The following is a 15,296-nucleotide window of genomic DNA, read 5'->3' as shown; positions in this document are numbered from 1 at the left end:
AAAAATATGGCAATATCGCAAAATGATCAAGTATGACACATAGAATGGACTTGCTATCCCCGTTTAAATAAGAAAATCGCATTTCAGTAGGCCTTTAAGGATCTAAACAGATTTTTAACATATTTTACAGCCCCCTTGCAATCTTGGTCCTTCCAGTCCAGGTGCTGAGCCCACTTCCATCGCTCCTACCACCCTATAGCTTGTCCTCACCATCTGCTCAGTGTCCAAACTGTTAGACTCCTTCAGTGGGAGTCTCTCTCTGCAACCCAGGTCAAAAGGGAGTTACACTGTCTGAAACCAGTTAATGCTGTGGGACCTGAAAAAAAACAGTTATATGCTGCTGAAGACCTGGGGCCTCATGTACAGAGAGCTGCATAGCTTTCCTAGTAAAATGGACGTACGATCTAAGTCAGAAAATGGCGTACACCAGTAAAAATTCAGATGTATGAAGTTGTTCGCACGCACAAATCCAAGCAGAATTGTTTGTTAAATCGCAATCTACTAATTTGTGTAATTTAAAACAAATTGTGCTCATATAATAGCCTGCTGGTCACAGCGAGCTTAGTTGTGTGAACATTTTTTATAATATTTTGTGTGTAGCTAAAGTATCCACACTTGTAGAAATGTGCATACAGCAGCTATGAAGTTGCCGTTACACAAATATATATATATATACACACATATTTATATATATATATATATATATATATATATATATATATATATATATATATATATATATATATATATACTTAGTGTGTATACAAAACGTTGATGGAAGGTTTTGAAGTTGTTTTACAGGGCTTTGAAGGCATAATAGGGGACTCCCATTAACCGCACCGAGCAAGCGTTTTTTTTTAAATGTTTAGAATCCTTAAAAAAAAAGACATGTGTTCTTGTCTGTCATAATGATTGTGAATGATAGGCACAATTCCCCAAAAATTGCAGTTCCTTTTTAAACTATCTGTCTATTTTGGTACTCCCTTCTGACATACTGTATACAGTACAGACATACAAGCTGTACACTCACTGCTCTAAAGTACATCCATGGTTCATTTTTATAGAATTGTCTTTTGGAAAGATACAATAAAGATGCTTGCTGAAATGTGGTGGATGTACTTGCTTTTGTGAGATACTCTTAAGTGCAGGAAATAACTGAAGTTGCACTGGAACAGAAATTTAGCATATGAAAGATGATAGCCTCTAATAATTAGTGGGTGTCTATGCAATGCAATGTTCTGTCTGTTTCTCTACAGGTTGCCATAGGAGTCAAGCTTCAAGCACCCTTTGGCTCTCCTGGACACAATGCTGACTTGCACACTCAAATCTTGTGCAATCCAAAAGCTTCAGACACCCCTTCAGAAACTAATTAGAGTTACAGAATAACTGTAAAACTGAACTTTGGCTAACACACAAACACACACACTTATAAAGTTAAAGTACCAATGATTGTCACACATACTCTAGGTGTGGCAAAATTATTATATATATATACACCCATTATCCCTTACTGGAGCTGGATTTTAATTGTCATGAGACATTTTAATCGTTTTTTCTGCAAACAAAGAGCACAATGGACAGGATCACCTTTTTACTATCAGGAAGTTCCAGGTGTGCCCTCCATCAATATATACTGTAGATTAGACCTTGTGACTGATGGAAATAAAACCATGAATGTTTTTATATTCCCATATAGGGCGTCAATCACAGTTTAACTGTACAAAGTTATATTGAGAAGCAATAATGGGAGAAGTGGCAGCTCCAGCGAAGAGAAAACCGATGAAAAATGCAAACGACTGCAAGAGCGACAAAGATGCGGAAGAAGCAGTGGACGAGGACGTACGTAGGCAGATCCCTATGCACCGCTGGGTAATGCACGGAGCAGTGATGTTTGGCCGGGAGTTCTGCTACGCCATGGAAACTGCCTTGGTCACACCAGTGCTTCTCCAGATAGGTAAGAACTAAGAAGACATAAAAACATTAATTTGAAAGCCTCACCACTCAATTTAAATTACAAACCCCGTTTCCATATGAGTTGGGAAATTGTGTTAGATGTAAATATAAACGGAATACAATGATTTGCAAATCCTTTTCAACACATATTCAATTGAATGCACTACAAAGACAACATATTTGATGTTCAAACTCATAAACTTTTTTTTTTTTTTTTTGCACATAATAATTAACTTAGAATTTCATGGCTGCAACACATGCCAAAGTAGTTGGGAATGTGCATGTTCACCACTGTGTTACATTGCCTTTCTTTTTAACAACACTCAGTAAACGTTTGGGAACTGAGGAGACCAATTTTTGAAGCTTCTCAGGTGGAATTCTTTCCCATTCTTGCTTGATGTACAGCTTTAGTTGTTCAACAGTCCGGGGGTCTCCGTTGTGGTATTTTAGGCTTCATAATGCGCCACACATTTTCAATGGGAGACAGGTCTGGACTACAGGCAGGCCAGTCTAGTACACGCACTCTTTTACTATGAAGCCACGTTGATGTAACACGTGGCTTGGCATTGTCTTGCTGAAATAAGCAGGGGCGTCCTTGGTAACGTTGCTTGGATGGCAACATATGTTGCTCCAAAACCTGTATGTACCTTTCAGCATTAATGGCGCCTTCACAGATGTGTAAGTTACCCATGTCTTGGGCACTAATACACCCCCATACCATCACAGATACTGGCTTTTCAACTTTGCGCCTATAACAATCCGGATGGTTCTTTTCCTCTTTGGTCCGGAGGACACGACGTCCACAGTTTCCAAAAACAATTTGAAATGTGGACTCGTCAGACCACAGAACACTTTTCCACTTTGTATCAGTCCATCTTCGATGAGCTCAGGCCCAGCGAAGCCGACGGCGTTTCTGGGTGTTGTTGATCAACGGTTTTCGCCTTGCATAGGAGAGTTTTAACTTGCACTTACAGATGTAGCGACCAACTGTAGTTACTGACAGTGGGTTTCTGAAGTGTTCCTGAGCACATGTGGTGATATCCTTTACACACTGATGTCGCTTATTGATGCAGTACAGCCTGAGGGATCAAAGGTCACGGGCTTAGTTGCTTACGTGCAGTGATTTCTCCAGATTCTCTGAACCCAGACCGTAGATGGTGAAATCCCTAAATTCCTTGCAATAGCTGGTTGAGAAATGTTTTTCTTAAACTGTTCAACAATTTGCTCACGCATTTGTTGACAAAGTGGTGACCCTCGCCCCATCCATGTTTTTGAATGACTGAGCATTTCATGGAATCTACTTTTATACCCAATCATGGCACCCACCTGTTCCCAATTTGCCTGTTCACCTGTGGGATGTTCCAAATAAGTGTTTGATGAGCATTCCTCAACTTTATCAGTATTTATTGCCAACTTCTTTGTCACGTGTTGCTGGCATCAAATTCTAAAGTTAATGATTATTTGCAAAAAAAAATGTTTATCAGTTTGAACATCAAATATGTTGACTTTGTAGCATATTCAACTGAATATGGGTTGAAAATGATTTGCAAATCATTGTATTCCGTTTATATTTACATCTAACACAATTTCCCAACTCATATGGAAACGGGGTTTGTAGTTGCCCTCCAAGTTATAGAGCATACACATGCTTGCAACAAAAACACGTCTCTGTTCTAAGACTCTAAGTTCAAAGTAATGAAGCATGCATTTCAGCTTAAGTAATCAAATATGGGTTCTTTGCAAGCTAACAGGTAGTTAAATAGTGAAAACACCAAGTGATTTATAATGTGATGCAATACACACTACACCAATTCCTAAGTTTGACGTGTGTATGGAACTAAAGAGAATAGAATAGAATAGAATAGAATAGAATATATATTTATTGTCATTGTACATTGTACAACGAAATTGTAAGCAAAAACTAATTTAGTGCAAATTCATAATAACACATAAAAACATAAGAACATAGATAAATAGATAAAAATACATAAAATACATAAAAATACCAAGCACACAGCTCACATGCACAGTCATTATTGTCTTGTGTTCAGCGACACTATTGCTCTCGGGTAAAAAGTGTTCTTAAATTGGTTTGTCCGGCATTTTATTGTCCTGTATCTCCTGCCCGAGGGCAGCAGTTCAAAAAGTTTATGTCCAGGGTGAGATGGGTCCCTTATGATGTTTTGGGCCTTTTGAGGCACCTGGCTCTGTACAGTTCATTCAGGGAGGGGAGAGAGCAGCCAGTGATCTTCATGGCAGTTTTTATGACCCTCTGAAGTGCATTTCTAAAATCCATCCATCCATTTTATACCGCTTGTCCCTTTTGGGGTCGCGGGGGGTGCTGGAGCCTATCTCAGCTGCACTCGGGCGGAAGGCGGTGTACACCCTGGACAAGTCGCCATCTCATCACAGGGCCAACACAGATAGACAGACAACATTCACACTCACATTCACACACTAGGGCCACTTTAGTGTTGCCAATCAACCTATCCCCAGGTGCATGTTTTTGGCGGTGGGAGGCAGCCGGAGTACCCGCAGGGAACCCGCGCAGTCACGGGGAGAACATGCAAACTCCACACAGAAAGATCCCGAGCCCGGGATTGAACCCAGGACTACACAGGACCTTCGTATTGTGAGGCACATGCACTAACCCCTGTTCCACCGTGCTGCCAATGCATTTCTAAAATGATGGCCAAAATATTTTTTTTACTTTTAAAACTGAAAAATATCAGTGTATTCAAAATAAAAATAGGTGCACACATATTTTTTTCAAGTTTAATATATTTATGATTCACTCTGGTAATTATTTTCAATATTTTTTAAATTTTTGACTTTCCTATATCTGGATTTTTGTGTCTATTTTTTTTAATTCAGATATGTTTTCACAGTTTTAATTTAGTTTTGTTCTCAATTTTCGATTTTTTGTTTTTGGATTCAAATCTTTTTTTCACAAATTCAGACTTTTGGCCCGATTTTCTTGTTGGGCACTTTCCCCTAGGGAAAGTGTGAATGTGGGGACTAAAGCAATTCAACTCACCACTTTTGTGTAGGCGACATCAGAGGTCCCCAACCGCCGAACCACGGCCGCAATTATTTTATTGGAAAAATAATATACTGTTAGAAAAATCTCCTGTTTTAGCATGTTTATGTTGTTTTGTTTAACTGTACTTCGCTAAGCTTATAATTTTTCCACTTTATTTTTCGCCGTCCTTGAACACACCATAGCTGTGTACGATGAGACAAGTAAACCAATGTTGCAAAATTCATTATTATAAGTGATTTGGGGCTCATTTTGTAACATGTAGTTGCCTATGTGTGTATGCATGACTCTCTCAATTGCTCCCCACAATAAACATAATTGAGGTAGGTATGCTCTCCACACTGTGTCGGCTCGGCATCTCATACGAGACGCCAGAAATAGAGCGTGAGAATGAGTGGCAGTAAGTGGGGAAAATGTGTGAAATATAGAATGAAGAATAGGAGAACAGATGCTCAACATGCAGGTATAATTTAGAATGCTAATATAAACGAGGCTAAAGGACACGAGACAATGAGACAAGACACATTAATTGGCTAAAATTGTAGCTTATCGTCACATAATCACAGTTTAAAAAAAGAAAGTTATTTTGTATTCCTTTTTGTGTCATTAATTTGATGTTGTGCCTGTCTTGGTTTTATACACAAAACCAAATAAATAAATAGTATTACATTAGTGTACATCCTATGAAGACAACACAAAAGGGGACACCCCCTATGTTTTTGCAAAGCTGTCTGTCATGATTCCACACCTCTCTCATTTGATCACACACCCCAATTCAGAAATCCAGACGTCTAAATCTGAAAAAGAATGATATGTAACTGGAAAAAAAGGAACCTGGAAAAAATAAGACTTGAATCTGAGACATAATTATTAAAATATATGAAACGTGAACATTTAAATAAAGAATGTATTCAAAATAAATCTGAGTAAACCCGAATGATCTACAACCTGAATATAAAATGTTTGCATTTATTTTTATTTTGAATACACTAATGTACAGTATTTTTCAAAATTCAATATCAAAGCTTTATTTTTCATTTTCAGAATTAGTTTTTTCAAGTACAAAACTTTTGGCCCTTTTTAGCTCCATATCCGTATCCCCTTTGTGTCTCATCGAGTTATACAATCAGAGAGTAAACACTCTTGTTGTATGTAAAAGCAGATGTTTACTCTTGGTTCAATGCATGTGAAAGGCTCTGTTTACACTGTTTACCAAGTAACCGATTGTCATCCATGTTTCCTATGTTACTGTAAGTCAAGTCAAGACTGATGCCTCACACAAGTTTATTTCATATTTTGTATCGATCTATTGGAGCAGCTGGTTTAAATGAGGCGAAAAAACATGCAAAAGCGAAAAGGTTTGGAAACAGCACTGTCATAGCACGTGTTGCAACACAGTGTCATGTAACTAACCTGCATGCCCCGCAATAGCTGGCTATGTCAATAGAAAACTGAACAAAAGCATTTTTTCCTGGTATGTCAAGAATGTCCGGCACAGCACATTTCTGTCTCACCTTCTTTCCCTTTGTCAGCATATTGGAAGAAATCAAATGGAGGCAGCCGTTTTATTTTCTCGATATGCAGCTTTTCAGTGTTAGTTCAAATCTTCAGGAATCTCCGTAAAGCAGGTGCAGTTTGTTTCTTTTCGTGTTGTCTTGTGCTTTTACTATAGATTTGTAGTTTAGCGTACCATTAAGCCCCTGGCAGGTGGTAAACATGCATCTGTTGACAATGACTGTCAGGCGCAAGGACCTCGATTTGACTAAATTGTGGCAACTTTGGAAAGAAATAGATCAATCGTATTTTTTCTAATATTTTTAACGGGAGAATCTTTAAATGGTCTTAACCCTTTCCATGCCAGTGTTGCATTGAAAAATCATTTTTATTTATTGTCATTGTAAATGCAATACAAACCCTTTCAGTGACCAATAATAGGAGCACCAGAACACAATAAAACAGCTTGAAACATTAAAATAAGGTGCCTTCAAACTTGTTTCTTAAAGCACTTCTTGGGGATCAGTGTAGCCACAGGGCAGTAGTCAGTGAAACTGGCGTTGACTGATATTTTAGGTTGGGGACAATAACTGACTACAGGCAGAGTGTACGGATGTAAGCCAAATTACATAATGGAACAGCGTGGTTCGGTCGGTAGAGCGGCCATGCCAGCAACCTGAGGGTTATGGGTTTGATCCTGTCTGTTGTGTCCAATGGTTATGGCCTTGCATTGCAGCACCGCCATCAGTGTGTGAATGTGGAAATAGTGTCAAAGCGCTTTGAGTACTTTGAAGGTAGAATTGCGCTATACAAGTATAACCCATCCATCCATCCATCCATCTTCTTCCGCTTATCCGAGGTCGGTTCGCGGGGGCAGCAGCTTAAGCAGGGAAGCCCAGACTTCCCTCTCCCCAGCCACTTCGTCCAGCTCCTCCCGGGGGATCCCGAGGCGTTCCCAGGCCAGCCGGGAGAGATAGTCTTCCCAGCGTGTCCTGGGTCTTCCCCGTGGCCTCCTACCTGTCGGACGTACCCGAAACACCTTCCTAGGGAGGCGTTCGGATGGCATCCTGACCAGATGCCCGAACCACCTCATCTGGCTCCTCTCGATGTGGAGGAGCAGCGGCTTTACTTTGAGCTCCCCCCGAATGACAGAGCTTCTCACACTATCTCTAAGGGAGAGCCCCGCCACTCGGCGGAGGAAACTCATTTCGGCCGCTTGTAGCCGTGATCTTGTCCTTTCGGTCATGACCCAAAGCTCATGACCATAGGTGAGGATGGGAACGTAGATTGACCGGTAAATCGAGAGCTTTGCCTTCCGGCTCAGCTCCTTCTTCACCACAACGGATCGATACAGCGTCCGCATTACTGAAGACGCCGCACCGCGATCTGCCTGTCGATCTCACGATCAACTCTTCCCCCACTCGTGAACAAGACTCGAAGGTACTTGAACTCCTCCACTTGGGGCAAGATCTCCTCCCCAACCCGGAGATGGCACTCCACCCTTTTCCGGGAGAGAACCATGGACTCGGACTTGGAGGTGCTGATTCTCATCCCAGTCGCTTCACACTCGGCTGCGAACCGATCCAGTGAGAGCTGAAGATCTTGGCCGGAGGAAGCCATCAGGACCACATCATCTGCAAATAGCAGAGACCTAATCCTGCAGCCACCAAACCAGATCCCCTCAACGCCCTGACTGCGCCTAGAAATTCTGTCCATAAAGGTTATGAACAGAATCGGTGACAAAGGGCAGCCTTGGCGGAGTCCAACCATCACTGGAAACGTGTCCGACTTACTGCCGGCAATGCGGACCAAGCTCTGACACTGATTATACAGGGAGCGAACTGCCACAATAAGACAGTCCGTTACCCCATACTCTCTGAGCACTCCCCACAGGACTTCCCGGGGTACACGGTCGAATGCCTTCTCCAAGTCCACAAAGCACATGTAGACTGGTTGGGCAAACTCCCATGCACCCTCAAGGACCCTGCCGAGAGTATAGAGCTGGTCCACAGTTCCACGACCAGTACAAAAACCACACTGTTCCTCCTGAATCCGAGGTTCGACTATCCGGCGTAGCCTCCTCTCCAGTACACCTGAATAGACCTTACCGGGAAAGCTGAGGAGTGTGATCCCACGATAGTTGGAACACACCCTCCTGTTCCCCTTCTTAAAGAGAGGAATCACCACCCCGGTCTGCCAATCCAGAGGTACCTCCCCCGATGTCCACGCGATGTTGCAGAGTCTTGTCAACCAAGACAGCCCCACAACATCCAGAGCCTTAAGGAACTCCGGGCGGATCTCATCCACCCCCGGGGCCTTGCCACCGAGGAGCTTTTTAACTACCTCGGCAACCTCAGCCCCAGAAATAGGAGAGCCCACCACAGATTCCCCAGGCCCTGCTTCCTCATAGGAAGACGTGCTGGTAGGATTGAGGAGGTCTTCGAAGTATTCTCCCCACCGATCCACAACATCCGCAGTCGAGGTCAGCAGAGCACCATCCCCACCATACACGGTGTTGACACTGCACTGCTTCCCCTTCCTGAGGCGGTGGATGGTGGTCCAGAATTGCTTCGAAGCCGTCCGGAAGTCTTTTTCCATGGCCTCCTCGAACTCCTCCCATGTCCGAGTTTTTGCCTCCGCGACCGCTGAAGCCGCACACCGCTTGGCCTGTCGGTACCTGTCCGCTGCCTCAGGAGTCCCATGAGCCAAAAGAACCCGATAGGACTCCTTCTTCAGCCTGACGGCATCCCTCACCGCCGGCGTCCACCAACGGGTTCTAGGATTACCGCCACGACAGGCACCAACTACCTTGCGGCCACAGCTCCAATCGGCCGCCTCGACAACAGAGGTACGGAACATCGTCCACTCGGACTCAATGTCCAGCACCTCCCTCGTGACATGTTCAAAGTTCTTCCGGAGGTGGGAATTGAAACTCTCTCTGACAGGAGACTCTGCCAGGCGTTCCCAGCAAACCCTCACAATGTCCGGCATCCTCCCCCACCATCGCAGCCAACTCACCACCAGGTGGTGATCAGTAGAAAGCTCCGCCCCTCTCTTCACCCGAGTGTCCAAAACATGAGACCGCAAATCCGATGACACAACTACAAAGTCGATCATGGAACTGCGGCCTAGGGTGTCCTGGTGCCAAGTGCACATATGGACACCCTTATGTTTGAACATGGTGTTTGTTATCGACAATCTGTGACGAGCACAAAAGTCCAATAACAGAACACCACTCGGGTTCAGATCCGGGCGGCCATTCTTCCCAATCACACCTCTCCAGGTTTCACTGTCGCTGCCAACATGAGCGTTGAAGTCCCCCAGTAGAACGAGGGAATCACCCGGGGGAGCACTCTCCAGTACTCCCTCGAGTGAATCCAAAAAGGGTGGGTACTCTGAGCTGCCGTTTGGCGCGTAAACGCAAACAACAGTCAGGACCCGTCCCCCCACCCAAAGGCGGAGGGAAGCTACCCTCTCGTCCACCGGGTTGAACTCCAACGTGCAGGCTTTGAGCCGAGGGGCAACAAGAATTGCCACCCCAGCCCGTCGCCTCTCACTGCCGGCAACGCCAGAGTGGAAGAGAGTCCAGCCCCTCTCAAGAGAAGTGGTTCCAGAGCCCTTGCTGTGCGTCGAAGTGAGTCCGACTATATCTAGCCGGAACTTCTCCACCTCACGCACTAGCTCAGGCTCCTTCCCCCCCAGCGAAGTGACGTTCCACGTCCCAAGAGCCAGCTTATGTAGCCGAGGATCGGACCACCAAGTGCCCTGCCCTCGGCTGCCGCCCAGCTCACACTGCACCCGACCTCTATGGCCCCTGCTATGGGTGGTGAGCCCATTGGAGGGGGGACCCACGTTGCCTCTTCGGGCTGTGCCCGGCCGGCCACCAGGCGCTCGCCATCGTGCCCCACCTCCGGGCCTGGCTCCAGAGGGGGGCCCCGGTGACCCGCGTCCGGGCGAGGGAAATCTGCGTCCTTTGTTTGTGTTCTTCATCGAGGTCTTCGAGCTGCTCTTTGTCTGATCCCTCACCTAGGACCAGTTTGCCTTGGGAGACCCTACCAGGGGGCATAGATACCCCCGGACAACATAGCTCCTAGGATCATTGGGACACGCAAACTCCTCTACCATGGTAAGGTGGCAGCTCAGAGAGGAGCAAGTATAACCCATTTTCAATTTATTCTCTAAAAGCCAAATACGCCCCCTACAACCATAACAGTAAATTAAATAGATAAATAAAGTATTAAAAGTTGCACTTTTATTAAACACGTAGGCAGAGGTAGAGTTGTACAATAACTGACAAGCTAAGACCTTCTTAAACTAAAGTGCAAAAGTAATACAATTAACACTACAGTTTAAACAGATGCATTAACAGGTCATATGCAAAACTAAAATAAGTTTGGCAGATTCCGAGTGAGGAACACCAACATGACATGACAATATGACAACACTTACATTTTTATTTTATTTTTTAAAGTAGTTTTATAACAGTATTGAATGGCAGCATGTCTTTGGCAATGTAATTAACCACACTTTCTGTGAGCGCACACCGTTTTGCACTGTTTTGTTTAAACCAGTGTTCATTTTGACTGCTATTTTTAATTAAGTTTAGGTCATAGTCTTTTGACGAAAATGTATTTTGGTTTTAGTCATATTTAGTCATTTAAATTAATTTAGTTTTAGTCATGTTTTAGTCAACAATATTCCTCAACATTTTAGTAGACTAAAATTACAGTAAATTTTGTCAACTAAAATATAAAGTATGGCGGACAACGTATCTTTGAAGTTGTCTTAAAAGCACTTTTCCATCCATCGTCCATTTTCTACCGCTTGTCCCTTTTGGGGTCGCGGGGGGTCGCTGGAGCCTATTAAAAGCACTTTTATTAATTATTATTGCAGAGCATCTCAAAAAATAAATTCACTCCATGAATATTTGAAGTACAAAACCCAAAACCAGTGAAGTTGGCACGTTGTGTAAACCATAAATAAAAACAGAATACAATGATTTGCAAATCATTTATAACATAAATTCAATTGAATAAACTGCAAAGACAAGATATTTAATGTTCGAACTGAGAAACTTAATTTTTTTTTGGTATATAATCATTAACTTATAATTTAATGGCAGCAACACAGTGCAAAAAAGTTGTCACAGGGGCATTTTTACCACTGTGTTACATAGCCTTTCCTTTTAACAACACTCAGTAAACGTTTGAGAACTGAGGAGACCAATTTTTGAAGCTTCTCAGGTGGAATTATTTCCCATTTTTGTGAAAAATCTAAACACCGTTTCTTCGTAGTTGTAGTTCTGATTGGATCCCCGCCGTAAGATACCCCCAACCCTCTCCTGCCAGCTCCTGTGATTGGATAGATTCATAAATTGTCCCACCCACCTAAAGACAAAATTAAACATGATTGGATTTCGTCTCTGTAAATTATTTCCGTCGACTAAATTGTCAATTAATTTTGCCATTGTTTTCGTCATCGGGCTTTGGTTTGACTCGCTATCGTCCTATTTTAGTCAGGGGAAAATAGGTTGTTGACGATAACTAAGACGGAAATTTTTAGGCAACAAAATTAACACTGGTTTACACTGGCCTGGCTTGTTTACCAAAGGCAAAGTGAGTGCGAAGTGAGTGTGGACTGTCGAGTGGTTGTTGCGTTTCAAGTGGCCGTGCAGGTTTGTTGTAGTCGTACACATTCGGCAAACGGCTTCTCGGTGTTGAGGTTTGAACTGAAATATTCCCACACTGGTGCGGTGGCATTTGGTTTTGTGATCATTTGGTCCATGTTAGCTGCTGTTAAAATCAAGAGTAAGATAACTAATTCAGTGTTAATATTTGAGTGTTCCCCGGGCCCCTCTTAAATGGACAAGTTGAGCCCCGATGAACCATTGATGTAATCAATTATTATGCCCTTTTCTTAAAGGTTGATTTCGCTTTGGGATGGATTCCGGTTTACCCATGATCCTGTAAACATTTCTGGTTGCGAGTCTCAACTCCAAATGGACACATTTCTTGACTTAGTACAAATAGTTCATGTCTCTGTTGGCAAAATCATGCACTGTATGAATGACTTAAGAGCCCCACTCAAACATAATAAAAAATACCACATTTTGTTAACCACCAAAAGGGTTCATATGTGAAAAGTTCCCGCTCAAAACAAAACAGCAAACTCAGAAGTGTCTTCGTTTGGCGTCTACCATGCTGTGAAAGTGTAGCTGCTGGTATGTTGACTTAGGAGAGGAGTGAAGACCTCAGAGGAGGAAGGCAGCGTGGGTAATGCGTTCTTCCCGTGAGAACCAACCGACTGACTTGCTTGGAATCCAATACAGATGAAAACAAAGCTACTTTTCTCTAGAAGGGATGGAAAATCTTGTTTTTGTTGTTTTGCTGGCAGGAATGTGCTCACTTTGGATCTGCCAATGTGAGCACAGTGCATACGTAAGGCTCATTGTATTGAGTATTTCTGTGCTATTAATAGATTTCCCTCTTTTCTGACTGTTGGATAAAACATGTTATAAATGTGACTGTAGGACAAAATTTACACCAAAGCATATCCAATACCACAAGAAAGTGTATTTAATGTAGACTCATACTCCATCATCATCGGTTCCCGTTATCTACACTTTGTTTTTTTATTTGCTTTACATGAAAAAACTTGTTGGTAAAATGTCACAAAATACCTGTTTACTTCTAGCGTCCAGTGACTTATTCAGTGTATGTCAACACATGACAGGAATGTTTCAAATAGGATTTTTTTCTTAGATAACCGTTCAAAATTGCCTCATAAAGAAATGATTCATTGAATTTTTTATTATTTTTTTACTTTGATTAAAATACTAAAGGTACTGCTGAATATGATTGCCTTGTCTCGGAGACTGGAGTTGTAAACAAGGTTCTCTTGTCGAATTCAACAGTTTCCTGTCCTATGACTTTCTCCCTTTGAATGCATCGACTGTATTGTGTACGTGTGTTTGTTTCAGGCCTTCCTGAGCAATATTACAGTTTGACATGGTTCCTCAGTCCTGTCCTGGGTCTCCTCCTCACGCCTGTGATGGGCTCAGCCAGCGACAGATGTACGCTGCGCTGGGGCCGCAGGAGGCCGTTCATACTTGCCCTGTGTGTTGGTGTCTTGCTGGGTATGGCGCTGTTTTTAAACGGATCATTAATTGGTGAGTGGAATGTTAATTGATCGAAAATCTAATTTCCATGTGAATAGAGATGAACCCCAGGCTTATCACTTTGGGCTTTGTTTTTCAAAGGCCTATCCATCGGTGATCATGTGGGAAGCCAGCCAATAGGCATCGTTCTTACAGTTTTGGGAGTGGTGGTGCTGGACTTTAGTGCTGATGCGTGTGATGGACCAATCAGAGCTTACCTTCTAGATGTGGCAGTCACAGAGGAGCAAGATATAGCCCTAAATATCCACACCTTTTCTTCAGGTAAGTGTTGAATGCAGGAGAGAACATTCTAATTGAATGTCTGTTGAGTTGTGTTGACGCAGAGGTAACACACAACAGACATGTTTCCTGTTTCAATAAGTCAGACGAAAACGGAATCGTACAAACACCAAAACAATTTTTTGTACAGGACATCATGTAAATCCAATGAATCTGTTCCAAACACACAACAATATTAACACATACACATTTTATAGAGAATTATTATAGATTTACATGCAGATTTTCACTGCTGGACTCTAGAAAGAGGTTCCGCAGCCTGCGTAGCAGAATCTCCAGGTTCTATAACAGCTTCTTCCCTCAAGCCGTAAGACTCTTGAACGCATTAAAATAATCCCCTCAATTCCCCCCCAAAATGGATTAACTCGCTGGAATATAAAGACAATATAATATACATCCATAAACGTGGATGCATATGCAAAAGTGCAGTATATTTATCTGTACAGTAATCTATGTATTTATATCTGAACCTTATTGCTTTTTTATCCTTTTTTATCCTGCACTACCATGAGCTAATGCAATGAAATTTCATTCTTATCTGTACTGTAAAGTACAGATAAGAATCGCCACCATAAGTGGCCATAAGTCCATAAGTCCATAAGGCCACTTATGGCCACCATAAGTGGCCATAAGTGCCATAAGTCGCCACCTCATCTGCGATGAGGTGGCGACTTGTCCAGGGTGTACCCCGCCTTCCGCCCGATTGTAGCTGAGATAGGCTCCAGCGCCCCCCGCGACCCCAAAGGGAATAAGCGGTAGAAAATGGATGGATGGATGGATGGATCTGTACTGTAAAGTTCCAATTTAAATGACAATAAAAAAAGGAAGTCTAAGCAAACAGTTCAGTTTCAGTTTGTTTCGAACATGCATACGATACAGTGTAATGCATCACATATTTCCAGTTGTTTCATTACAGCACGTCCGAAAAGGAGTAGGAAGAAGCAGAGCTTATTTCATCCTACCCCTTTTCATATCATAGCAATTTTATCCCATTTCCTTGTTCTCTGTTTGTAACATGACAGTAAATAAATAAATAAATAATAAATATACCATAGTAAGTAAACACAAAAATAATCGTTATCTCAAAAAAAAAAAAGGTTCAAGATGTTAGTTATAATTGTTCTTCTTTGTACTTTGTGACACTTGTGGTTTGAACAGTCTCTTTAACTGGATCATATTGGTGCTTTGTTGGATTTATTTGGTTAATCCATTCCATAATTTAATTCCACATACAGATATGCTACAGGTTTTAAGTGTTGTACGCGCATTTGTAGTTGTTTCCCCATATTTCTACACAATAACTAGTGGTAACACTAGCGAGCAGTAGAGAATATAAAGTGATTTTTGGTCCAG

General features: G+C 42.5%; 1 protein-coding gene across 2 annotated transcripts in view; it reads left to right on the top strand.

Annotated features, from left to right (window-relative positions):
• slc45a4b (solute carrier family 45 member 4b) overlaps nucleotides 1-15,296 on the top strand; it is a 50,306-nt gene that overhangs the window by 17,738 nt on the left and 17,272 nt on the right. For both annotated transcript variants that reach the window (XM_061945688.2, XM_061945696.2), the window contains exons 3-6: nucleotides 1,257-1,611; nucleotides 1,697-1,954; nucleotides 13,467-13,655; nucleotides 13,746-13,925. In XM_061945688.2, the coding sequence (XP_061801672.1) occupies nucleotides 1,744-1,954; nucleotides 13,467-13,655; nucleotides 13,746-13,925 (580 nt within the window). In that variant the 5' untranslated portion in view covers nucleotides 1,257-1,611; nucleotides 1,697-1,743. The remainder of the gene's footprint in view (nucleotides 1-1,256; nucleotides 1,612-1,696; nucleotides 1,955-13,466; nucleotides 13,656-13,745; nucleotides 13,926-15,296) is intronic.

This window comes from Nerophis lumbriciformis, linkage group LG04, assembly GCF_033978685.3.
Source record: "Nerophis lumbriciformis linkage group LG04, RoL_Nlum_v2.1, whole genome shotgun sequence".
Lineage (NCBI taxonomy): Eukaryota > Metazoa > Chordata > Actinopteri > Syngnathiformes > Syngnathidae > Nerophis > Nerophis lumbriciformis.
This window is presented reverse-complemented; position numbering and strand designations above follow the sequence as displayed.